We start from the raw sequence: 24,915 nt of genomic DNA, 5'->3' as shown, positions 1-24,915 counted from the left end.
ACAAGCCTGTCCTTCGCTGCAGATCTCTTGGACAGTCAAAAAACGTGTGTAGCTGGTGGCAAAAGCAGCAGTGTGTGCAGCTCAGCCTGGGAAGGAGAATGGAGCCGTATGACTGCAGCAGGCAGGGCCTCCTCCAGGGCTTCCAGGAGCCTTAGCAGTCCCTGGGAGGCCTGGTTGGGTCTACAGAGCAGGGACTGATGGAGCTGTTGTTACAGGGTCACACTGCACCTTACAAAACAGTCTCCGCCCGCGCGGCCATCCCATCCACCATCCTCCGGCTTCCAGCTGCGGCTTTTCAAGGAGTTTTTGAGAAATATCCCGAAACCCTGGTGAGAGTGGTGCAGGTGGGTGACTTTTTCAGACAACTTTCCTATCTACTGTGGTACATCCTAAGGATAGGCCTGGGCACTGGTTTGGGATTTGAGTGGGTTTATTTGCAGTTTACTTTCTCGGTTCTGAGCTTTACAGCCATGAGGGTGATTTCAGAGGAACAGAGAAACTGACTTCATTGGCGGGACTTACCGATGGTGATGTGGGATTCTGAGTGGGTTTGGGAAGGACTAAAGTTATATTTAAAAAATTTGTCCTATGTATTTTACAATAAAAATGAATATTCACAACCTCAAAGAGGTCTTAAGATCCCTCACTACCTCCCAAGGAGATTTTTACATTTTTATTAACCTTCTCATTTTGGAGTAACTTTAGGTTTCCAGAAAACTTGCAAAAATAATGCAGTCTTCATATGCCCCTCACCCCATTCCCCATGAGGTGAACATCTTACATTACCATGGTGAGGTGTCAAGACTGTGGGGTTTTTCACCCTGAGAGGGTCCCTGAGGAGGGATCAGTCTGTGCCGTCCGTCTGCTGCATTTGGGACGCTGGCTCCCAGCGCTCTGCAGTGCTGCTGGGTGATCCGCCCTGCACCCCAGGCCAGTGGTCACAGTGCATCTGGCATGTCTGTTGCAGATCATCATGGTGCGGCTGCAGAGAGTGACCTTTCTGGCTCTGCACAACTACCTCGGTCTGACCACGGAGCTCTTCAACCCTGTAAGTAGAAACACCAGCTCACAAAGCCCTGTATTGCTCTGTGCAGCTGGCATCGGAACAGCTGTTGGCTGGTGCTGCAGGCACCCAGTGCCTGGTGGGGCAGTGCCAGCTACAGCTGTGGTCTTCCTACTTGCTGGTCATCAGGACTTTAGACTTTGGGACGTGATGGTTGGGCTGTGTTTATTTTCCGACCTAAAGCACCTGTCAGTTGATTTGGAGGCTTGATTCTCCTGGGGCCTTGTGTTCCAAAAATCTCTGATCTGTCGAGACTTGGGAAAAGTGGAATTCCTTCTTCTATGCTGGAGTTTGTCCCTCTGGAGGCCCTCACGGTTGTGAGCGGCCATCTGATGCCTCTGCAGCTCCCGTTCAGGAGTCTGTGGTGAGGCCTCCTTTGGTCACCTGTGTTCTGTAAAGCACCAACAGCCGCACACAGGCTCCTCCCCTTTCTGGTCCTGCAGGCTGCACAACCAGCTGATGGCTGCCCCTCCTTATACCCGTGGGGTCCCTGTTGCCAGCACTCCTTGTGCTCCTTCCTGTCTGAACTGGGTGGGGCAGAGCTGACCCCGAGCAGTGACTTGTTTGGAGGGCACAGAGTATTGTCAAAGGCATGAGGCTATGAACCCCGGCGCACTCCCCTCCTGGCGGTGTGACCCTGGGAGGTACTTGGCTGGGACATGGGACGGTCCCCACCTAGCTGAGCTCTCATGGGAACTGAGACCATGGTTTTGTCCCTAGCTTCCTCCCCACTGCCCAAAACAGTGAGTGCCCTAATGTGTGGAGGGCTGTCTTTAGTCACGGGCCAAGTAGAACTCCCAGAGTCCCCGAGCTTAGTAAATGCCTAATGCACATTTGATTTTAATTTGTGCATTTCAGTTGGAAATTTTAATTCTGATGATATTTTAAGGCTTGTCATCTTCAGTTATTGACATTAAGGGAATATCTTTTTCTTTTCTACATTATTTTTTATGTTAATGAAGTTATTAAGGTTCTGACAATTGGGGCATTATGTTGACTTGATCGAGAGTTTGAGGCAGAGCCTAGGGTAAAAGCAGGCTGAGCCTTTGTTGCCTTAAACAGACCAGCTCTTTTTGTAAATACCTGGGTTTCCTGGCTGATGATTGGCCTCTTCCCATTGCCTGAATTCAGCTGAGACTTTGCCTTGAGAGGCTCACACCTGTCAGCCGGGCATGGGATGTTCCTGGGGTGGTCCTAAAGTTCCTTTTCGTGTCGCAGGAGAGCCAGGCCATCCCTCTCGTGTCTGTAGCCAGTGTGGCTGCCGGGAAGGCCAAGAGGCAGATGTTCAATGGCGAAGATGAGCGGCTTAAAAAGTCTCTGCGGCCCCAGGAGTCCTGTGACTCAGGTACTGTCCTGCACCAAGGAGGGCAACGTCCAACCCAGGTCTCCTCACACTCCCCCAGGTCACCTCACACTCCCCCAGGTCACCTCACCCTCCCCCGAGGTCTCCTCACACTCCCCCCAGGTCTCCTCACGCTCCCCCCAGGTCTCCTCACGCTCCCCCCAGGTCTCCTCACGCTCCCCCGAGGTCACCTCACGCTCCCCCAGGTCACCTCACGCTCCCCCCAGGTCTCCTCACGCTCCCCCAGGTCACCTCACACTCTCCCCAGGTCACCTCACACTCCCCCAAGTCACCTCACGCTCCCCCCAGGTCACCTCACGCTCCCCCAGGTCACCTCACGCTCCTGCAGGTCTCCTCACGCTCCCCCCAGGTCTCCTCACGCTCCCCCCAGGTCTCCTCACGCTCCCCCGAGGTCTCCTCACGCTCCCCCCAGGTCTCCTCACGCTCCCCCAGGTCACCTCACGCTCCCCCAGGTCACCTCACGCTCCCCCCAGGTCTCCTCACGCTCCCCTCAGGTCTCCTCACGCTCCCCCGAGGTCTCCTCACGCTCCCCCCAGGTCTCCTCACGCTCCCCCAGGTCACCTCACGCTCCCCCCAGGTCTCCTCACGCTCCCCCCAGGTCTCCTCATGCTCCCCCCAGGTCTCCTCACGCTCCCCCGAGGTCTCCTCACGCTCCCCCCAGGTCTCCTCACACTCCCCCCAAATGTCCTGATACTGCCCCAGGCCTGCTCACACTTGTCTCCTTACATGGTCTCTCAAGTGCTCCTCCCACCTTGGCCTCCCAAATTGTTGGGATTACAGGTGTGAGCCACCGTGCCTGGCCTAAAACTGTATTTTAGAATATGTGTCATTGAAGTACTTCTGCCCAAATGGCATTTCTTTCACTGGATTAGGTCTGTGTTCCGTGATGGGGCAGCAGCTGTCCTGGGTCGGATCTTGAGAGAGACCAGGGCTGGGGAGGGCTCATGGCCTTTGTAGATGAGGATAGTGTCTAGGCAGGGCAGCCTCCTTCAGCCCACGTGGGGGGCAAGGCCAGGCTCCGTCCAGAAGTTTGTTTTAGATTTGTTGCACCTGAGGGCAGAGGCAGCTGTGCATGGTCCATCCTAGGCGATCCCAGACAGCCATGCCCACCAAGGGCACACCCTGAGACAGGGCTGGCTGGCCACCCTACATGAATGGGGTTTGGTTCAAGGCCTTGGATTGGGGCAGGGGGCATGGGAGGGCAGTGGGGATTGGCCTAGGGATGGGGGAAGGGGGATTGGGGTAGGGATAGGGATGGGGGAGGGGGGATTGGGTAGGGAGGAGGATTTGGAGAGGGGGAATGGGGGGCAGGTGGGCAAGGGGGATTGGGGTAGGGAGGGAGGATTGGGGAGGGGGATGGAGGGAGGGAGATTGGGGTGGGGAGGGGGCAGTGGAGGAGGATTTCGGGAGGAGGAATGGGCAGCATGGGGGTGGGGGGATGGGTAGAGGGAGATTTGGGGAAAGGGGGATAGGGGAAAGGGAGATTGTGAGGAGGGGGAGGGAGGAGGGGGGATTAGGGTAGGCAGGGGCCAGGGATAGTCAGAGGCTGGCACTCCCTTACACTCACCTGCGGTCCCTGCAGATGCAGAAGGCCAGGTGGCCTGAGGGCTGGTCCAGAACAGTGCAGGTGTGTAGGGTACTGTGGGTACATCAGCTGCTGCTGCTTAGGGTCCCTGCTCCCAACGTGGCCCTGAGTGAGCTGTTCCGGATACTGGGAGTGCAAGCAGACCAAGGTTGCTCACCACTGCCTTCCCCAGCAGATCATGGGGGCAGCCGCTCAGTAGCTGCTCTACCTCTGCTGAAGAGGAGCCACTCTGTCCCCCCGCCTTCTGTCCACAAAGAGATCCTGGAGGAGCTAGAGGAGCCTAGGGCAGGAGACCCTGACCCTTCAGCCCTACAAGGTAAAGGACCCCCACCACTGCCCAGCCAGCATGGCCCACAGGCCCTCGGCATTTGAGACTCAGGCTGAGCTGCACCAATGCCCAGTGTAGCCGCAGAGGCGGGACCTCTCTACTAGGTTTGGTTTTATAGATGGACAAGAGCCTTATGTGCCCAGAGGGGCCTGTGCCTGCCCCCGGCTCTAGGGTCAAGGCTTGGTGGCCGTCCTGCTGCCCAGAACGCCCTGGTGTACTCCCCTGCATCTGCGCCCTGTCTCACCCCACCACTGCCAGGGCTGGGCTGGTGCCACCAGATGCCCTGCAGAGGCATGTGCTGGGCACTTCCTGCCCTCCCTGCACAGCCCCTCCCCTGCCTTGCACGCCGGGTCTCCAGCGAGTCTGCCCTTCCTCAGCCCTGCTGACCTGTGCCTCCCCGCAGGGGCCTTTGCTGTAACTGATGTGTAGCAAAATCCCAGCACCCAGTGTCCCTCCTGCGGCCTGGCTGCTGGGCTGGGGGCATTTGCAGGGCAACTGTCCCAAGTCCATCCTGCCCAGCAGTGCTGCTGTGCGCCTGCCGCAGACCTGCCCACTTGCCGTCCATCATCCACCGGTCACTGGCAAGCTCATGGGCTCCTGCTATATTCAGTTCTGTCTGGGCTGCCCTCTTAGAACTGTCTGGTCCTGTTCTCTGCCCAGTTTCTGCAGGGCTCCAGAGTTGCTTTGGTTGGTCTGTCTTAATTCTGCATGTGCTGTAGGTAGAAACCCCTCGTTAGTTTCAGTTGTTGGCAGTTGTCCTCCCCCTTATCCACGTGTGGAAATGCAGCCACAGGACCTTCATGGAACAGGGACCCTGATGGTCCTTCATGGGAACCAGCCCTTTGGCACCCGTGATTTGTGTTTTGGGTCTTATTTATTCTTTCCTTATTCCTGAGTCATACATATATTTTCTAAAGACAATTTTCTCTTAGCTTTTAGTTTTGCCTTCCACATAGAGGTCTTTCATTTATATGTAGTTTATACTGCAAGGATGAGGGAAGAAATTAATCTTTTCCTTGCTCTTTACAGTGATAATTTACCCAACACCATTAACAAAACAATCTGTCATCTCTCTTTTGCTTTTTTTGTGACATTAGGTATCAGGTATCTGAATCTACATGGATTCTTTTGTTTAAGTAACAACTCCCCGCCACTTCAGACAGGGGCTCGTTCTGTGGTCCAGGCTAGAGTGCCGTGGTGAGATCACGGCACACTGCAGCCTCAACCTTCTGGGCTCAAGTGACCCTTCCACTTCAGCCTCTCGAGTAGATGGGACTACAGGTACACCACTGCACCTGGCTATATATATGTACATATATTTTGTATTTTCTTTTTTTTTGTTTCTTGTAGAGATGGTATCTTGCCTTGTTACCCAGGCTGATTTTGAACTCCTGGGCTCACAGGATCGTCCTCCCTCGGCCTCCCAACGCGCTGGGATGACTTGAGCCACCACGCCCAGTCCAGTTGTTGTTTATTAACTAGTGATGGTTGTGTAATGTGCATACAGAACACACACTGTAAGTGGACGGTTTGATGACTCCATAAACTCAACTCACTTGTGAGCCAGATAAAGAAACATAAAGAAATCAGGCCAGACATAGTGGCTCAGGCCTGTAATCCCAGCACTTTGGGAGGCCGAGGCGGGTGGATCACGAGGTCAAGAGAGCGAGACCATCATGGTCAACATGGTGAAACCCCGTCTCTACTAAAAATACGAAAAACTATATGGGCATGGTGGTGCGCGCCTGTAATTCCAGCTACTCGGGAGGCTGAGGCAGGAGAATTGCCTGAACCCAGGAGGCGGAGCTTGCGGTGAGCCGAGATTGCGCCATTGCACTCCAGCCTGGGTAACAAGAGCAAAACTCTGTCTCAAAAGAAAAGAAGAAACATAAAGAAATCAGGCCAGACATGGTGGCTCACGCCTGTAATCCCAGCACTTTGGGAGGCTGAGGCAGGCAGATCATGAGGTCAGAAGTTCAAGACCAACCTGACCAACATGGTGAAACCCCCGTCTCTAATAAAAATACAAAAATTAGCCCAGCTTGGTGCACCTGTACTCCCAGCTACTCGGGAGGCTAAGGCAGGAGAATCACTTGAACCCGGGAGGCAGAGATTGCAGTGAGCCGAGATCACAGCACTGCACTCCAGCCTGGACAGCAAGAGTGAAACTCCATCTCAAAAAAAAAAAAAGAAAAAAGAAAAGTATGTATCTTGACCTCTACTCACTTTCCACAAAAAAAAAAAAAAATTCTAGATGGATAATACAAAAGGTAAAACGTTAAATCTTACAGACAGATTTCTTAAACAAGATACAAAATAAAAAAATCGATAGATCGGATCCTATTAAGTTTTAAAATTTCTATTCATCAAAAGATATGACTAAGATAGCAAAAAGTGAATAGAAAATAGTTTTAATATACATAGCAGACAAAGGACTCATATAGAGAATATCTAAGAATTCTTACTAAAAATAAGAAAATGAAAGATAAGAGGAAAATGGACAAAAGACAATCCAAGTGGGAAGGAGGGTGCTCAGCCTCACATCATCCTTTTCTAAATGGCTATCTAGTTGATCCACCACTTTCTCTCTCTTTCTCTCTCTCTCTCTCTCTCTCTCTCCCCCCCTCCCTCTCTCTCTCCCCCTCCTTCCTCCCCTCCTCCCTCCCTTCCTTCCTTCTCTCTCTTTTTTCTTTCTTTTTTCCTCTCTCTCTCTCTTTCTTTCTTTTGTCTTGCTCCATAGCCCAGTCTGTGGTGCAGTGGCGAAATAACAACTCACTGTAGCCTTGAACTCCTGGGCTCGAGTGATCCTTTTGCCTCAGCCCCATGAGTAGCTGGGACTACAGGTGTGGCCCCCACACCTGGCTAGTTTTTAAAATTTTTGTAGATATAGATGTCTTGCTATATTTCCCAGGCTGGTCTTGAATTCCTGGCCTCAAGTGCTCCTTCCACCTAGGCCTCTCAGAGGAGTGCTGAGATTACAGGCATGAGCCACTGTGCCTGGTCCTCATTGTTTTTTTTTAAGAGATGCAGTCACTCTTTTTTAAGAGATGGGTCACTGTGTTACCCAGGTTGGCCTCAGACTCCTGGCTCAAGCGATCCTCCTGCCTTAGCCTCCTGAGCAGCGAGGACCACAGGTACATACCACCACACCTGGCCCCTGTATTTTATACCTTGTTTTTTAATTTAGTGTTATTTTTGGGGGCAGGGTCTTGCTCTGCTGCCCAGGCTGGATTTAGTGACACAGTTGTGGCTCACTGCAGTCTTGCCCTCCTGGGCTCAAATGTTTGTCTCACCTCAGCGTCTCTAGTAGCTGGGACTACGGGTGTGTGCCATCATGCCTGGCTGATTTTTAAATATTTTTTGTAGGGATGCCCTGGCTGGTCTGAATGCCTGGCTTTAGTGACCCTCCCACCTTGGCCCCCCGAAGTACTGGGATTCCAGGAGTGAGAAATTCTATTTTTAGCTACATGCTTTGTTGATGTACAAGGTGTGGTCATTGCACCCCGGTGTGCACCTGTGAAGCTGCGGCCTGGTAAAGGGCGGCGTCCTCTTGCCCACCCCAGAGGGTCAGCCCCAGAGGAAGCACTGGTGACCTTTGTTGCCATAGATTGGTTTCCAGTTCAGATTTTTTTAAAAAACCGGCAGGACTTGACGGGGGTAACACACAGCACCGTGCACCAAGCTGAAGGGGGCAGCTTCGTGAAACTTGACCAGCACACGCTCAGCGTAAGCCTGGGGGACATGCGCCGCTTTCTGCAGCCTAGCGCTCCTGGCTCTCTGTGTGCGGCTTCCCAGGGAGGGGCACGTGGCTCTGGTCCTGGGCCTGGTACCTTCCTCCAGGGCCATGTGGCAGCGGCTGAGTGACTTGTGTCCACGGTTGGTGTCTGCGCGGTGCCTCTGTAGCCCGCTGAGAAATGGGTGTTGTGAATGCCACAGTTTAGCTGGGAAAACCGCAGTGCAAATGAGTCACTCGGTTGCACAGCTGCGCACTCAGGGCTGGACCGCAGCTGGACGTATGCGCCCTTCCTCAGAATCCACAGCAGCTGCCTGGATGCGCTGGACGTTTAGTGGTGTGTGACGCTGAGGGTTGGCTGTAAGAGGGCACGCACTGCTTCACACCTTAAGCCCACGCTGCCCAAAAGCAGCAACAGGAGCTCTTTGGAGGGAGTGCCTCAAACCCTGCCTCCGAGATGGGGCTGGGACTGCAAAGAGCGAAGCCCCGAGCACCAGCGTGACAGCCCAGGGCATCTGTCAGGGAGCTCACCAACGGAGGCGGCACCCCTGAGAGGGACAGTGAGAGAAAGGGGGTGCTAGTGTCTGCAGCCATCAGTCAGAGTATGGTGCTCACAGGAAGGTTTGAGGAATTTGGCTCAGGGCCAGGGCTGGTTTCTTTCAGTGTTTTAGGCACTGAGTGGGCTACGTTTATCAGTGCCCAGAAATGTTGAAGGCACCGTGTGGGTTTAAGCTGCTGAGAAAACCTGTAGCTGCTGAGTCACTGAGCCACTGAGGCGGATGCTGAAAGAAAGCAGGGGTTGGGGGGTCCTCAGGGCCTGACACCCTCAAGGGACTTGAGTCTGACCTGTGGGGGCTTGTGTGGTTAGACTGCAGGGTGTGCTCAGCCCGCCCCGTGGTGTTTGTGCCTGTGGTTCAGCAAACCATGTCCTCAGTCTCCCCTCTGCCTGTAGGAGGCCCAGCCAGTTTCACTTCAGATCTGGGGATGGCATGTGACCGTGCCAGGGTCTTCCTGCACATGGACGAGCACCCCGGGAGCTCCATGCTCAGCAAGGTAGGCCCTTGCTGTCATTTCTCACCCTTCCCTTAGGGCTCTGCCCTCTCCATGGCTTGCTGGAGCACTGGGAGCACTGTGGCTCTGGCGTCATGTGGCACCTGCAGCCTCAGGAGGCTCGGTCGGCCTCTGCACTGTGTGATCCAGACCTGCCTGTGCCCTTGTGCTCTCTTCCCCACCACATCCCTTCTCATTGCTGTTATCTCTGTTCTTCTCAAGGCCAAGAAAAACGTGATAGGTGCAGAGATGCCCCCCACGGTCTCCCACCACTCAGAGAGTCACATGGATGAGACCCTCGCCAGCAGCAAGTCGGATGCCATCTTCAGAGCTGCCAAGAAGGACCTGCTCACCCTGATGAAGCTGGACGTGAGTGGCCCTGGCGGGCACCTGGCCCTCATCCTACCCAGGGGCCGCAGCCTCCTCTCTGCCTCTTTTGGGCAGCGGGTCTGGGTATGGAGGACGGTGGCTGCACAGGGGGCGCTGTGGGTTGGAGCTCAGGCTTAGTGTCTTTTGGGGTCCCCCTTTAGAAAGCTAGCAGCTTGATATCGCCTTATGTTCAAACTCAAAGCAAAGGCTTTCTGGGCCTTCTGGGTGTCCCAAAGCTGGAGTTCAGAATTCTCAGCTGTATTTATATTTAATACAGCAATCAGTGTCAGATTATTATAGTATGACATTCGCTTTCTTTCTTTTTTTTTTTTGAGACTGAGTCTCACTCTGTGGCCCAGGCTGGAGTGCAGTGGTGCAATCTCAGCTCACTGTGACCTCTGCCTCCTGGGTTCAAGCGATCCTTTTGCCTCAGCCTCTGGAGTAGCTGGGATTATAGGCACATGCCACCACATCCAGGTACATTTTTTTTTTTTTTTTTTGAGACAGAGTTTCGCTCTTGTTACCCAGGCTGGAGTGCAATGGCTCTATCTCGGCTCACCACAACCTCCACCTCCTGGATTCAAGCAATTCTCCTGCCTCAGCCTCCCAAGTAGCTAGGACTACGGGCGTGCGCCACCATGCCCAGCTAATTTTTGTATTTTTAGTAGAGACCAGGTTTCACCATGTTGATCAGGATGGTCTGGCTCTCATGACCTTGTGATCCACCTGCCTCGGCCTCCCAAAGTGCTGGGATTATAGGCCTGAGCCACCGCGCCCAGCTAAATTTTTGTATTTTTAGGAGAGACAGAGTTTTACCATGTTGGTCAGGCTGGTCTCAAACTCCTGACCATGTGCTCTGCCCACCACGGCCTCCCAAAGTGCTGGGATTATAGGCGTGAGCCACCGCGCCCAGCTGATTGAACGCTTTAAATAGGTAAAAAGGTGGCAGTGATAGTGTTGTGAGCTCCCGTGCCCCGGTCACCCACTTCCATAACTACCAACATGGCTAATCATTTTACAGCTTCACTCCTTACAGTCCCTCCCCCAATTATTTTCTGTCAGAAAAATCTCAAACACGATGTAAGTTCACATCATTCCTCTCTGACGGTTAAGGACCCTATTTAGAGACGTAACCTCAGTGTCGTTCTGCAAGTGAAACGTTGAAAGCTTTGACTGCTCACCCACCCAGCATGTTCGTGGGCCCCTAACTGTGTTGTGAGTGGTTCTCAGTGGTTTCTTGTCGTACAGATCAGCATCTGAGTAAAGGCTGTGCACTGCAGTTGGCTTATCTATCTCTTAAATCTCCTTTTCTGGCTCACGGATGTAATCCCAGAATTTTGGGAGGCTGAGGCAGGTGGATCACCTGAGGTCAGGAGTTCAAGACCAGCCTGGCCAACATGGTGAAACCCCGTCTCTACTAAAAATATAAAAAATTAGCTGGGTGTGGTGGTGTGCGCCTGTAGCTCCAGCTACTTGGGAGGCTGAGGTAGGAGAATTGCTTGAACTTGGGAGGCGGAGGTTGCAGTGAGCCAAGATGGGACCACTGCACTCCAGCCTGGGCGACAAGAGTAAAACTCTGTCCCAAAGGAAAAAAAAAATCTCTTTCTTTCTCTCTGTTTTTATTTTGAGACAGGGTTTCACCCTGTTGTCCAGCCTGGAGTGTAGTGGCGCCATCTTGGTTCACTGCAACCTCCTCCTCCTGGGTTCAAGTGATCTTCCCACCTCCGCCTCCCAAGTAGCTGGGACCACAGACCTGCCACCACACCAGCTAATGTTTGTATTTTTAGTAGAGATGGGATTTCCCCATGTTGCCCAGGCTGGTCTCAAATCCTGACCTCAAGTGATCTGCCCACCTCAGTCTCCCAAAGTGCTGGGATTACAGGCATGAGCCACCATGCCTGGCCAATCTTCTCTCTTTTTAAACAACTTTTTATTGTGGGAAAATGCAAATATATTTAGAGTAGGTAGAATAATATAGTGAAAGTGAGTACCTAGCATCTCTCACAGTAATGATCGCAGCCCAGCACCCCTTGTTTCTCTGCACCCCTTCCACACCCCCGTGCCCACCCTTGAAGCAAACCTCACCCTCATAGCACTTCACTGGTGAATAGTTCAGTATTCAACTCTAACCACAATAGTGTTATTATTTCTGAACACTTAACAGTAACCCTTAAAACGGCCAAATCGCTTCAGACGTGCGGTCAGTGCCCCCCGTCCAGCTGTCCATCCGTGTCATGGTCCACTGTGTGGTCCGCACTATGGCTGACTCCCAAGTCCCCCTAGTCTCCGTCGTCCCCCAGCCTCCCGTGTCCCCCGTGTCCCCCTCTTCCTCTCCATCTCTCAAGGGTTCTAACTTTTCTTCAAGCAGCTGCTTTCATCAGGGAGGCCGCTTTCTCCTTCTGCAGCATCTCCCAGAGCTCCTCAGGCTGACAGTGCGCCCTGGGGCAGTGCAGCCTCTCTGTTAGTGGCTGTTCTCTGCCTGAGAGCTGGATACGTGGCTACTCAGATCCTCATCCTCCTTCTCCGCTTTCTCCCTTCTGTTTGACAAACCTCACGGAGATGTGTCATGTCATTTCTTTCTTTTGGGGGAAACTAGCTTTACTCCCTTCACTGTCAGAGTTTGGGAAGTTTAAATTGATGATTTGGTTTTCTGTCATCTTCCAAAGGTGATTGGTGGGTTTTCTTATTCTTATTTCATTATCACTGTGGACTGGGGCTTTACACATCTGATGTTTTCGTATCTTTGTGGGTGTTTTGTCTGCATTCCCTTATCCATGGTTTGCACCGGGGCCTCTCCGCAGGCTCCACGTGCATTGGGCACTCCCGGGTCACCTCTGGGAGCTCCCAGACTCCAGGCTCCTCGTGCCCTGGAGGGCGTCGTTCTGCAGGTGAGGTGGAGACTGCGTCCCACTGCTAGGTATGCCAGTACCACTTAGAGAGAAATCACCCTTTCTCCCTGAAAAAACATCCTCTCTCTTTTACGTAAATTCACAAAAGTATGAGTGTGAGTTTCTGCATCTTCTGCTCTGCTCCACTGATCTTGATGTCTGTCTCTGTGCTGATGGCATGGTTTGGCATTGGTGGCTCTGCAGGTGCCCAGTGTCCATCAGGCCCCTGTTGGAGGATGGTCCTTGGAGGAAGGCCTTGCACGGCCTCTGGGCTCACCGCTTGTTGCCTCTGAATGGCCCCATGCAGCCTCTGTTCTCCAGACCTTCATTTATGCTCTTCTCTCCTGTGGGTTCCCTTCCCTGAAGTCTGCTCTGTTTTCAGGACCCATCTCTGTTGGATGGCCGGGTGGCACTTCTCCATGTTCCTGCAGGCACAGTGGTGTCAAAGCAGGGAGACCAGGTGAGCGGGGGTCTGAGGGCACTGGGACCACCAGTGACTGGAGACCTCCTGGTGCCGGGCCGCTGCCCCTCTGGGCACCGTGGCAGAGCCCCTGCCCTCAGGCAGCCCCGAGCCCTGAGAGCTCAGTGTCTACCTTTGTTCCTGCTGCACTCGAGAGTGGGTTGGGCAAGCAGATTTGGGAAGAGGTCATAAGAGGTCACAGTGGATACAGATCACCCAGGTGACCTCAGGGTGGTTTCATGGGCACATCTGCAGACATAGAACCAAAATGTGTGATGTGTGCAGGGTGGCCCGGTGTAGGGAGGGGCCAGGAGTCTACCCCTTGGAGGCCAGGCCCCAGGTGAGATGTGTGGGAATGCTGGGCTGACGCGTATTTGCATGGGACAGTCAGCATATGGGTGCCAGGAGAGGTGTACAGACCCGAGGCCCAGCTCGCTGCATGGAGCTCTCGAAAAAGCAGGTTGTCCACGACTGCTGTCGTGCAATGAAACTGTAGACACTGCCGAAACGTTTCCAGTGAAGTCTGTGCCCAGAGCTGGCCAAGTTGGCGGAGGGTCTCCCAGCCGAGCCTGGTGGCATTGTCCCCACACTAGGCCCAGTGCCTCTACTGGTCCCCGTCCTGCCCATGGCTGCTGGCAGCACTCCTGAGCCCTGTGGTGTTGTCAGGACGCCAGCATCCTGTTCGTGGTCTCGGGACTGCTGCATGTGTACCAGCGGAAGATCGGCAGCCAGGAGGACACCTGCCTATTCCTCACGCGCCCTGGGGAGATGGTGGGCCAGTTGGCAGTGCTCACGGGGGAGCCCCTCATCTTCACCATCAAGGCCAACAGGGACTGCGGCTTCCTGTCCATCTCCAAGGCCCACTTCTATGAGTGAGTACCATGGGCCAGGACCTCGGGGCGGGCCCCAGCCCCACCTGCCCTGAGACCCCTCCCCGAGAGGCCACCCTCTTGCTGGAGCCCTCACCCTCTTCCCTGTGGCTCGCGCCGCCCCCCCTCCCCACTGTTTTGTCCCCAGCACCCAAGTAGGCCCAGGTCTGTGTCACGGAGTCAGTTGGCCAACCCCCTCTGCCCGCAGCGATCTGCTTCAGGTGGCCATCTCTGTGGTCTGCTCCCAGCCATGTCCCCATACCACCGGTCAGTTCCGGGGCCGGCCAGTGTGGCTCAGCAGGGCCCACGTTGGGGCGGGGCCAGGCTTGAGGGGCTGTGAGCCGCTCCACCCCTGTAGCCTGTGCTGATGTGTCGCTGGTGACATGGAGGTAGCAGGGAGGCCGTGGGTGAGGGTGCAGCCCTGGCTCCGGGAGGAGCCCCTCGGACAAGTATCCCTGCTTGGGGCAGAATGTTCCTGTGTCGCTTTCCGGGTGCTGGGCTGGAAGACATCTGTCCACTGGACCCCAGCCATAGGTTTCAGATTTGGCCCCTCTGGGCCCAAGCTGCCCTCAGCCTGCTTGTGGGCTGCCTGGCAGAGCCAGCGTGTCTTGGCACCCACAGTGCTGGCGTTCTGCTCTGTCAGGTCCAGAATCTCCATGGAGCCTCAGGTTCAGTTTCGCCCTGGCTCTTGCCTCTTGTGGCTGGAGGTGTTCTGTGTGTGTTTCTGGAAGGCCTCCGCACCCCTCTAGGCCAGATGTCCGCTGTGGTCTCAGAGCTCTTCTGCCTGAGTGGTCGGGCAGCAGAGGTCAGGAGCCTAAAGGTCAGCGAAAGCACAGCAGTTGAAGAAACGGGGTTGGCGGAGTACAGCAGTTCACGCCTGTAATCTAGTAGATGGCACTGTACCGAGCTCTGCTTCAGCCTGGGACCCCCAGCAGGGCAGTGGACAGGGGTGGGGGCAGCGGGGCCCTGGCACAGTTGGGCTTTTTGCATGGCCTCTGTCTTCCAGGCCTGGCATGAGTGGCTCCAGCTGGGTCCTGATGCTTGGTTCCCTGACACCGCAGCGTGGGTGTGCCTAGAGGGGGCTCTCTGAGGTCTCCAACAGCTGCTGGTCACTGGGCATGTGGCAGGCAGTGCTGTGCTGTGGGGCAGGCAGCGGACCAGCACGTGCCCTGTCCCAGCTCCCACCATAGTCTCTGCGCCCTCAGTGTGGGGTGGGGGTTGAAGGTCCTGAGCACTGTGGCCCTGGGTGAAGGGTAGGGCTAGGGGGATGGGACGGGAGTGACTCCAGGCTGCCTGGCAGAATCATGCGGAAGCAGCCCACCGTCGTCCTGGGCGTGGCACACACGGTGGTGAAGAGGATGTCATCCTTCGTGCGGCAAATTGACTTTGCCCTGGACTGGGTGGAGGTGGAAGCTGGGCGAGCAATATACAGGTGAGGCTGTGGGTGCCATGCACTCAGCGTCTGTGCTGCGCTGGCATGTGGGAGCCAGGGATGGGCAAAGCGTGGTTACCGTGGAAGCCACACACAGAAAGTTGCATTTCCCCAGCCCCACCCCAGGTTAGCTTGGAAACATGCCTCATGGCCTCCTGGATTTCATGGTGCCTGCCCATGCTAAGATACAGCACGTGCTCCATGGGTATCTCTCCATGTCAGTATATTCAGGACCATACCATCCCTTTAAAAGTGCCCCACTAGCTGGGTACAGAAGCTCATATCTGTAATTCCAGCACTTTAGGAGGGCAAGGTGGGTGGATCATGAACTTAGGAGTTCAAGACCAGCCTCACCAACATGGGTGAAACCCCGTCTCTACTAAAAATACAAAAATTAGCTAGGCATGGTGGCACATGCATGCAATCCCAGCTACTCAGGAGGCTGAGGCAGGAGAATGGCTTGGACCTGAGGGGTGGAGGTTGCAGTGAGCTGAGATCATACCACTGCACTCCAGCCTGGGCAACAGAGCGAGACTCCATCTCAACAAATAATAATTAAAACCAAGGAAATTTTAGAATATTTATTTGTTTAAAACAACCCATGCGTGTTAACATAAATATTTTAAAATAACAAATACATTTTCCGAACCAAAAATTAGCAAGAAGTCTGCGTTTTCTTTCTCTGTTCTGAGGTCTGGCTAGTGTTGGGAAGCTGGGTGTGGGAGCCGAGGTGGGTGGCCCAGGGCTGCAGGGCCTCTGTGTCTTCCGCAGGCAGGGGGACAGGTCCGACTGCACCTACATCGTGCTCAGTGGCAGGCTGCGCTCTGTGATCCGGAAGGACGATGGAAAGAAGCGCCTGGCCGGGGAGTACGGCCGAGGAGACCTCGTTGGTGTGGTGAGTGCTGGGCCTGCTCACGCCTCCCTGCCCTCTGCATCTCTCCTGGGGCATCCTGGGTTCTGGCCTGGGTGTGGCATGGCCGGTTCCTCAGGAGTGAGTCCTGGGAGTAGGTGGCAAGAGCAATGTCTGGGGCTGCTTTGCAGTGAGCTCCAGACTCTGCCTCTGCTGGGGCTCCCAGGTGCCTGTCCTGGTGTTACAGGCACACTGGCCTGGGTGCATCCAGGTGTCTCCTGAGGGCTGGCAATGGCAGGAGCTGCCTCTGGTGGGGGCTCCACTGGAGCAGCTGCAGCCGGGCTGGGCCTCCTGGGGCCTCCAGCACAGTAGGTCCTGTGTCCCAAGCTAGCGGCAGCTGCCCTGCTCCAAGGTGCCAAAGCCTGGGCATCTGCTGAATTGTGTTAACGTGTTTTTTTTCTGAGATGGAGTCTTGCTCTGTTGCCCAGGCTGGAGTGCAGTGGCGCGGTCTTGGCTCACTGGGACCTCTGCCTCCCGGGTTCAGGCGATTCTCCTGCCTCAGCCTCCCAAGTAGCTGGGATTACATGCATGTGCCACTATGCTGGGCTAATTTTGTATTTTTAGTAGAGATGGGGTTTCACCATGCTGGCCAGGCTGGTCTCAAACTCCTGACCTCGAGTGATTCACCCACCTCTGCCTCCCAAAGTGCTGGGATTACAGGCGTGAGCCACTGCACCTGGCCTGTGTTAAGTTTTAAACCAGTGTGTGGGCAGCATGGTCTTTGGGCAGCCTCTCTGAGTTTGGAGGTGCCAAGTGTGCTCCGTTTTTTGCCTGGGGCAGTGGGAACTCTGTGCCAGTGTGCTCTGGCATCATCTTACCTCAGCTTTGCCAGCGCTGAAGGTCTTCGCATCAGAGTCCGGAGCTCCCGACAGCTCAGCGGGCTCTGGGCGTCTGGTTGGCGGTATGTGTAGCCTGGCGGTGCCAGCTCTGTCCACTGGGTGAAGGCTCACACACCTGGCCGGGTGCCAGCAGGGAGGCCTCAGTGCTCGATGGCAGGGCTGCGGTAGGCTCTGAGGGGCGGATTTTAAAAAGAAGTGTTCCCCAAAAGCATTTATTTGTACGGGAGAGCCGAGACCGCCCATGCTTCAGCCTGTGGTGTACAACGCCTGTGTCTGCGACTTGCCGGGGTTGCTGGGGGCACCTTTGGCTTCTAGTATGTTACAGTGGTTCTGACAGTAGCCACACACCAGCACTCACTGGCTGCCTCCACCTTGTGGGAGCCTTGGGCTGCTCCCTTGCTTTCTGCACCCTGGGGCTGTGTATGGCTTCCGAAGGGAGCCAGAGGCCATCAGAGATGGGCCCAGCTGGCTCCTACCCTCCCAAGCCTGTGGCCCTAGCAGCCAGCTCCTCTCCTCAGGTGGAGACGCTGACCCACCAGGCCCGGGCGACCACGGTGCATGCGGTTCGGGACTCAGAATTAGCCAAGCTGCCAGCAGGAGCCCTCACGTCTATCAAGCGCAGGTACCCACAGGTAAGGATGGTGTGGGTGAGGGCATGGCACAGGTGAGGGCGTGGAGCGGGCGAGGAAGTGGAGCGGGCGAGGGAGGGGGGCTGGTGAGGGTGTGGGTGAGGGCAGTGCAGGTGACGGTGCCGTAGGCTGTGTCTTAAGCTATGCCACAAGTTGTGGTGATCATTCAGTTTATGTACATGTGGATGGAAAACGACCTGGAGGGACGGTTTGAAGGAGGTAAAGATTGGAGCCCAGTTGGGTGGGGGCCGGGAGGGGTGGACAGGAGTCCTGGAGAGGTGTCTGTGCTGCCTCCTGGGACAGTCACACAGCTGCCTTCTTGGGTGGCCTCTCCACTCGTGAGTGAGGATAGGGAAATGACTGTCACCCTGAGATGTGGAGAAGGACAGGTCAGGCTGCTCAGAAGTGCACAGCCAGTGGCAAGGAGAGCGCCCAGGGAGGGGCCTCACGTGCAGGTCTGTGGTTGTTGGTCAGCACCCAGCGCATGGACTCCAAGGAGTTTTTCATTCTAGAATAAATGGAAAGGGGGTGCAGGTGTGGCCCCCAGCATGTCCCAGGGCCCTCCATGGCCAGCACCTCTCAGCCGTCCTGGGGACTCACCCTGGGAGACCATTGCAGCCCTCCCTCCACGGTCTCCCCTCAGGCCGTGCTTGTCACTTCTCCTGCCTGCAGCTCCTGGGCCCTGGCTCGTGCTGCAGTTGCCTATTTATGTACCAGAAGAGCCTGGCGGAGTGCAGGAGTGCCGCTCATGGCCCACAGGCAGCCACAGTTGCTGGGAGCAGCAGGGAGTAGGCCACTCCTCCATCTGGGCTGCAGGGCAGGCCTCATCCTCATGAGTGCCTGGGGCAGGAGCCCTGGCCCACCCGTTAGAGGCTGCCGCAGGGCTTCATCAGACCAGCAGCTTCTGGGGAGCAGTGTGGGTGGAGCCATTGGGTCCCACTGTCGTGGAGCTGGCTTTGCTGTACAGTCAGCTCCTGGGTAGTGACTCCCTCCCTCTTCAGGCCAGTGACCCCTGGTGTAGGGACTCTCTGGTCCAGTTGGGACGAATGGTCGCTGGCACAGAAGGGGGGCTGTGCACCCAGGAGCTATGACCACAATGAGGCCTCAGTTCCAGAGAAGCCCCACTAGCCTGCCCTTGTCCTGCCTTCAGAGTTGGGGGTGGCTTCCCCTGGAGTTATATGCCTGCCCCAAAGTGAGAGCGAGAGGCTGGTCTGGGCTCAGGGTCACAGAGGACATGCCCCTTGTACCTGCTGGCCTGGCAACTGGAAAGGCTTACCTGGGCATCATGAAGGCTGCAAGGACAGCCACAGCCCGTACAGCTCAGTTCCTGGAGGTTTTGAAAAGCAGATCCAACGCCATTTGGAGTCTCACTGTTGCTGAGCATCATTCTTTGGTTCCCAGCGTTTCTCTGTTTAAAATGCGTGGCTCTCAGCTCCTTTGTCTGCCTGCAGGTGGTGACTCGGCTGATTCATCTCTTGGGTGAGAAGATCCTGGGCAGCCTCCAGCAGGGACCTGTGACAGGTGGGTCACCTCCCCCAACCCAGAGCCTCCTGGGAGCCCCACCCTGTGCTGGAACCCCACCCTCCCAGCCCTTGGCCCTACCCACCCGGTCTATGGCCCCACCCACCCAGCCAATGGCCCTGCCCCATTCTGGAGCCGCACCCAACCCATGGCCCCACCCATCCAACCCATGGCTCTGCTGTGTCTTAGAGCCCTACCCACCCAGCTCATGGGGCCCCTACCCTATCCTGGGGCCCCACCCACACAGCCCATGGCCCCGCCCTGTGCTGGAGCCACGCCCACCCATGGTCCCACGCACCTCAGAGTCCCGCCCATCCCAGCCTAATAATTTTGTAAAACTGTGTCTCAATGTGGGCAGCGTTGAAAGAAGTCTCTACTATATGTGAAAAGGTGAATGTGATATATCTCCCTCCTATTTTTGTCAGCTGATTGAAAAAAAAGGAAACGGTGAAACCTCTGAGAAATGGTATGGTGGAACAGAGCTCAGTAGGTGCCCTGTGGAGAATGCTCTCTGTCCTGTGCTAAGCATGGAAGGACGATGAGACCGTTCTAGAGTGTTGGGAAGTTAGTTTTCCTGCTCCAGCGTATGCATCCTTTCCTAGTTCTGAGGTGCACTTTTTTCCAGAGCCACAGTTAGCTCTCAGGCCATCCTCTTTCACTGGGTCTCACATACTTGAGGACTCTGACATTGACCGTTTATCTCTGGCAGACAGCATTTGACTCTAGACTCTCTTGCTGTTCTGGGAGCTCCTCTCTTCTGCCTCTGTGACTGCTGCTTTCTGCCTGGAGCTGTCGGGAGAGCCTGGCTGCTCCTGGATGTCCTACGTCTCCATCTCAGCACAGCCTCCCTGGCCTGTGTGCATAGCAGCACACACCTGCAGTCCCAGCCCAGCACTCTGAGTGCTTCCTTTTTCTCCTCTGCACTTGTCACCCCTGACACATTGCACGACCTGTCACCTGCCTCTGGCACTGGCATGTGAGCTGTCTGGGAGCAGGAGAGTGCGCCTGTGTTCACATAGTAACGCATGCACAGCATTGAACAGACATCTGTCCAAGGAGTGGACAGATGCACAGAAGGCCACACAGAGTCAGCGAAGTGTGATCCCACTCCAGGGTGACCCCATCTTTATCTGAGTCCTTCGGCAAAACCGTTTCCAAATAAGGTCACATTTTGAGGTTCTGGTAGACGTGAATTTTGGGGGGATACTGTCTAACACGTAATGTAACTTCACTCTCCGCTTAGCTGCACTGTGAATTCCAAAGTGAGTGTCTTGCAAAACGTCTCTGGTCGGATCACATATTTTTCATCCCTACTGACAATCTTTGTCTTTCGTGTGTTTAGACCATAGATACTTAGTGTAATTATTTTTTTGGGATTTATGTCCTCCATTTTATTGGGTTTTTTTTTCTGTTCTCACAGCCCCCACCGTTGTTAAACACTAGTGTATTTTCTCTTCTCTGTCTTTTTATTTTGGAGATGGGGTCTCACTATTTTTGTCCAGGTTGGATTGCAGTGACTAGTCACAGGTGCAATTGTAGCTCACTGCCACCTCTAACTCCTGAGTAGCTGGGACTGCAGCTGTGAGCCTCTGTGCCCAGCTTTCTGTCTTCTTTTAGGTTACTTGAACTTTTTTGAGTATTCCATCATTACTATCAGCTGTGGCTTCCATGATGTCTCTTCACATGATATTTTCAGTGGTTACTCCAGCAATTACAGTATCCATACCTAACTTATCCTTGTTTACTGACAGCAACATTTTATCCCTTTAGGTGGAATGTGGAGACCTCACCACTGTCCGGTCACATCATCCTTCCCCTGGATGACGTGGTTGTCCTAACTATTACCTCTGTGTGCACCGAACCCCACCCTCCCTAAAAACAGGGCTATGACTTTCACTTTCAGCCATCCAACCTAATTTTTAAAACTTAAAAGGAGAATAGTCTGTGATGTTTACCCAGAGAGTGGCTGTTCCTTCTGCTCTTTCGTTTGTGATGTCTCAGGTTTCCTTCTGGGTGTCGTGTTCTTGCTGTTGAAGAATCGTGGTTGGTGGTTCTTTCAGTGCAGTTGTGATGGCGACAGTCCCTCTTGCTGTGTCCCTCATCTTAGAATGCCTCTGCATTGCCCTCGTTCTGAAGGGTGCTTTTGCTGGATATATAATTCTGGTTTGGCAGAAATACAAAGTATTTCAACACTTTTTAAACTTTGTGCCACTTCCTCATGGCCTCTGTTGCTTCTAATGAAAGATCCAGGTATTCAGATGTTCTCAGGTAGGCAACACATCGTTTCTCTCTAGTTGTGTTCAAGACTTTTTTGACCTGGTATAGTGGCTCACACCTCATCCAGCACTTTGGGAGGCTGAGACAGAAGGATTATTTGAGCCTAGAAGTTCGAAACCAGCCTGGGCAACATAATGAGACCCTGTCTCTATGAATAAAATTTATCCAGGCATGGTATCACACATCGATAGTCCTAGCTACTCAGGGGGCAGAGGTGGGAGAATCTTTTGAGCCTCGGAGTTGGAGGTCACAGCGAGCAACAGTCGTGCCACTGCAGTCCAGCCTGGGCAACAGAGCAAGACCCTGCTCAAAACACACACACAGAAAAAGATTCTTTTCCCTGTCTTTAGTTTTCAGAAATGCGATTTGAACGTGTCTGAGCATGAATGCTTACCCCAAAATCCTGTTCGGGGTTTCTTTGTCTTGGACCCGTAGGTTTATAACTTTTAACAAATTTTGGAAGTGTTCAGTCTTTATTTCCTTAAATAATTCTTTCAACCTTATACTCCTCCACCTCTTCTGGAAATACAATGGCATGAATGTTAGACCGTGCACTCTTGTCCCCAAGGTCTCTGGAGCACTGTTCATTTTTAAAATCTCTTTTTCTCTCTCTGTTGTTTATTTTGATCTAGCTTCAGGATCTTTGGCTGTTTGTCATCTCAATTCTGCTTTGAGGCCTATCAGAGTCTTAAAAAACCTCTGTCGTCGTGTTTTGTTTTTTCTGTATGCCTCCTCTTTCTTTGCTAAGACATTCTCTCTTTGTCTTTGTTTTGGGAGTGTTTGGGAATTGCTGGTTGTAGCTGGTAATTATAACAGCTTTATTGTCCTGGAGAAATAATTCTGTCAGTGACATGTGGTCATTTTTATCTGTGGGTTGTTTCTGTTGCTCTGGTTCAGATTCTCCTTGCTCTTGGCGTACCTGGTTACTGTGGACGTGGCCTGATCACTGTGGCTTTTGTGTCCTGATATGTTCGGCTTTGAGACTCTGGTTCCCATTTAAGTCTTCAGTTTTCACTGTCAGTGTGCTTGTATTCACAGGGCATGTCCTGGCCGATGTTTGTGGAGTGTGGTTCGAATGTGAACTGACCCTGGTCTGCCTGCTGGGTCCTGCCCAAGGCCAGCGTGAAGGCTGCATTCTGCACCGTCTTCAGCTCTCAGAGCCACACATCTGACTCTGGCACAGGCTGGGTCTTCATTCACAGATTGGGAGGCTTCCTTGATCTCCAGCCTCTAGTTGGCAGAGCAGGGGCCTCTGCTTTCTCTGCTGGGGTGAACAGTTGGTGTGGGTGTTCGCTGGTGAGTGAGTGGACAGTTGGTGTGGGTGTTTGATGGTCAGTGAGTGGACAGTTGAGGGGATGTTTGCTGGTCAGTGAGTGGACAGTTGGTGGGGTGTCTGCTGGTCAGGGGTGGACAGTTGGTAGGGTTTTATTTTGCTTCATTTTCTTGTCTGTCATTGTGAAGTTTTATCACAAAGGCTGTGTAGGCTGCACAAAGACCTAAAAGCCCCAAAGGCAAGAGATGAGGACGTGGGTGCCCCCCTCTTACAGCTGCTCAAGTGGTGCTGAGGCACCAGTGCCCTGGATCTTTTCCTGTAGATACAGCTGCACACATGTCAGGCAGGGTCCTTTACTGGGGCCACTGGTTCGGGTATTTACTCCAAGACTGGGGTCTCCTCCAGGGGTCTACGAGCCCCATGGCGACACACGGCCAGCTCACGCTCCAGGCCTGTGCCTTGGGCCACTCCTCACTCCAAGCACTTGTCCCCACCAGGGCTCCGTGTGGACGCCCGTGCACATCTCCAGCGCTGCTGGGTCACAGCCATTGGCAGAAGCTGGGTGTGTTCTGTGAGCAGCTGGGGATTCTGACTGGGTTTTGCAGCTTCCAGGCAGAGATGGGCACAGGAAACTAGGCCCTGGGCAGCTGTGGCACAGCACCTAACCCTCCATCCCTGGGTCACCTGCTGGGGTTGGCCGTGCACTGGGCCCCATCAGAAGCTGGCACTGTGCTCGGGAAGTCAGTCAGGGAAGAGCCCTTCCTGGAGCTGCAGTCGAGGTGGGGCAGGGACGAAATGAGACCAAGAAAGCAAGAGAGATGGCTCAGAAGAGGATGGGGAGGGGCAGGGGTATGTAAGTGGTGGGGGAAGCCCTCCCTGAGAAGATCAGGATCCGTGAGGCCAGGGAGAGAGCTGCGTGGTGTGGGGGTTACCAGCAGCTCTTAGGGATTGCAGACTTTGGCTTGTTCTCAGTGGGGAGGAGCACCAGGGGCTTTGAACAAAAAAGGATCCTGGCAGACTTGGGCATTGAAGGTCAGCTCTGGCCACTGTGCACAGAGCCTCCTCTCAAGCAGGCTGCTGAAGCCACCCCAAGGCTGGGCGATGGGGGCCTAGGGCTCCCGGTGATCAGTTTGACTGAGGGCGGGGACTGGCGTGGTGCTGGTGGGCCTGTAGGAGCCTGCCTGGAGCTGGAGGTGGGGTCCCAAGTCCAGAGGGAGGATCCAGGGATGTGTGAGTCTTGGATACAAATTTGGGATGTTGGGTGGGCAGCGTCATTTCTCTGTGTTTCTGCCTGCATACAGGTACAGGTGCTTTTGTTTATGGAGGCACTGAATATTTATTTAATAATGGAATCATATTTATAAACCACTCTACAGCTTTCCTGCTCAGCAGCACATCGTCAGCTGTTTCCCTGTGAGCGCATGACTTTGTGCCTTGTTCTTTCTGACTGACGGCTGTGCGCTTGTTCTGCTAGCCATGTTTCCTGTTGCAGGGTCTTACCCACAGGGCTACCTCTGCGCCCGCCGTGTGCCTCCTAGGAGCTGCAGGGAATGGGCCTGAAGGCCTCACTTGATTCTGTGCACCAGGTTTGCGCTCCTGGCCTCTTCCCTGACCACACTGCGTCCCCTTACTCTGATCTTGGCTAATCAGGACCTGCCATGTCTGGTGGATTTTGGAAACTGCCTCACTGGGGACAGGAGGCACAGGCCAGGGACAGCCTGTGGGAGGGCTGGGCCACAGGAGCTGCAGAGGAGTGCCCACTGCACCTGGAATGCAGGAGACCCCGTGTGGGCAGGAGCGTGGCTGGTGGTACAGTGGCCTCGAGAGCAATGAGGCTGTCCCCTTCAACCTCTTCTGTGGAAGCAGAGAGGCCACTTGCCAGGCGCCGTCCACTAACAAGGGCCTGGGACCCTCTGCGGGACTCAAGCTCGCAGACCCCCTGGTCCCTGTCCCTGCTGCTGTGCTGGCCGAGGAGCTCTTCAGCCCACGTCGGGGCTAGGGAGAGGGGTCTGCCTGTCTGGGTGGGCACCTTGGAAGGCCCTGGAGGCCCCGGTCTTAGGGAGAGGAAAGCCCAGTCTGCCCTGAGTGCCTCACTTGGGTCTGTGGAGGCTTATGGGCCTGGCCCAGGCTTCCCACAGCTACCTGTGCTCCCTTGGTTTGTGGAATTCCCTGCAGATAACAGACAAGAGAAACTGGCCTGTTGATCTCTAGACCATTGTATTGTTTACTGCTCCTAAAGTGAGTGGTGGTTAGGAGGATGAGTCCTCTCATCTGGAGAGTATGTTAACTGTTAAGTTTATTCTGATCCTCACATTCTTTTCAGTCA

General features: G+C 54.4%; 1 protein-coding gene across 22 annotated transcripts in view; it reads left to right on the top strand.

The window, feature by feature from the left end:
• The window catches only part of PNPLA7 (patatin like domain 7, lysophospholipase), a 68,866-nt gene that overhangs the window by 23,024 nt on the left and 20,927 nt on the right, over nt 1-24,915 (top strand). For 14 of the 22 annotated variants that reach the window (XR_013520567.1, XR_004730955.3, XM_054238347.2 and 11 more), the window contains 12 exons: nt 216-344; nt 968-1,048; nt 2,282-2,408; nt 4,184-4,327; nt 9,025-9,125; nt 9,345-9,491; nt 12,762-12,839; nt 13,506-13,711; nt 15,009-15,140; nt 15,912-16,035; nt 17,408-17,521; nt 18,970-19,039. Coding sequence is in view for 19 of the 22 variants with exons in the window: in XM_054238347.2 (XP_054094322.1) it covers nt 216-344; nt 968-1,048; nt 2,282-2,408; nt 4,184-4,327; nt 9,025-9,125; nt 9,345-9,491; nt 12,762-12,839; nt 13,506-13,711; nt 15,009-15,140; nt 15,912-16,035; nt 17,408-17,521; nt 18,970-19,039 (1,453 nt within the window). In the remaining 3 variants the exon portion in view is untranslated. The remainder of the gene's footprint in view (nt 1-215; nt 345-967; nt 1,049-2,281; nt 2,409-4,183; nt 4,328-9,024; nt 9,126-9,344; nt 9,492-12,761; nt 12,840-13,505; nt 13,712-15,008; nt 15,141-15,911; nt 16,036-17,407; nt 17,522-18,969; nt 19,040-24,915) is intronic. The other 8 variants (XR_013520566.1, XM_078333039.1, XM_002806542.6 and 5 more) reach the window with 1 other exon arrangement.

The sequence above is a fragment of the Callithrix jacchus genome, chromosome 1, assembly GCF_049354715.1.
Source record: "Callithrix jacchus isolate 240 chromosome 1, calJac240_pri, whole genome shotgun sequence".
NCBI lineage: Eukaryota > Metazoa > Chordata > Mammalia > Primates > Cebidae > Callithrix > Callithrix jacchus.
This window is presented reverse-complemented; position numbering and strand designations above follow the sequence as displayed.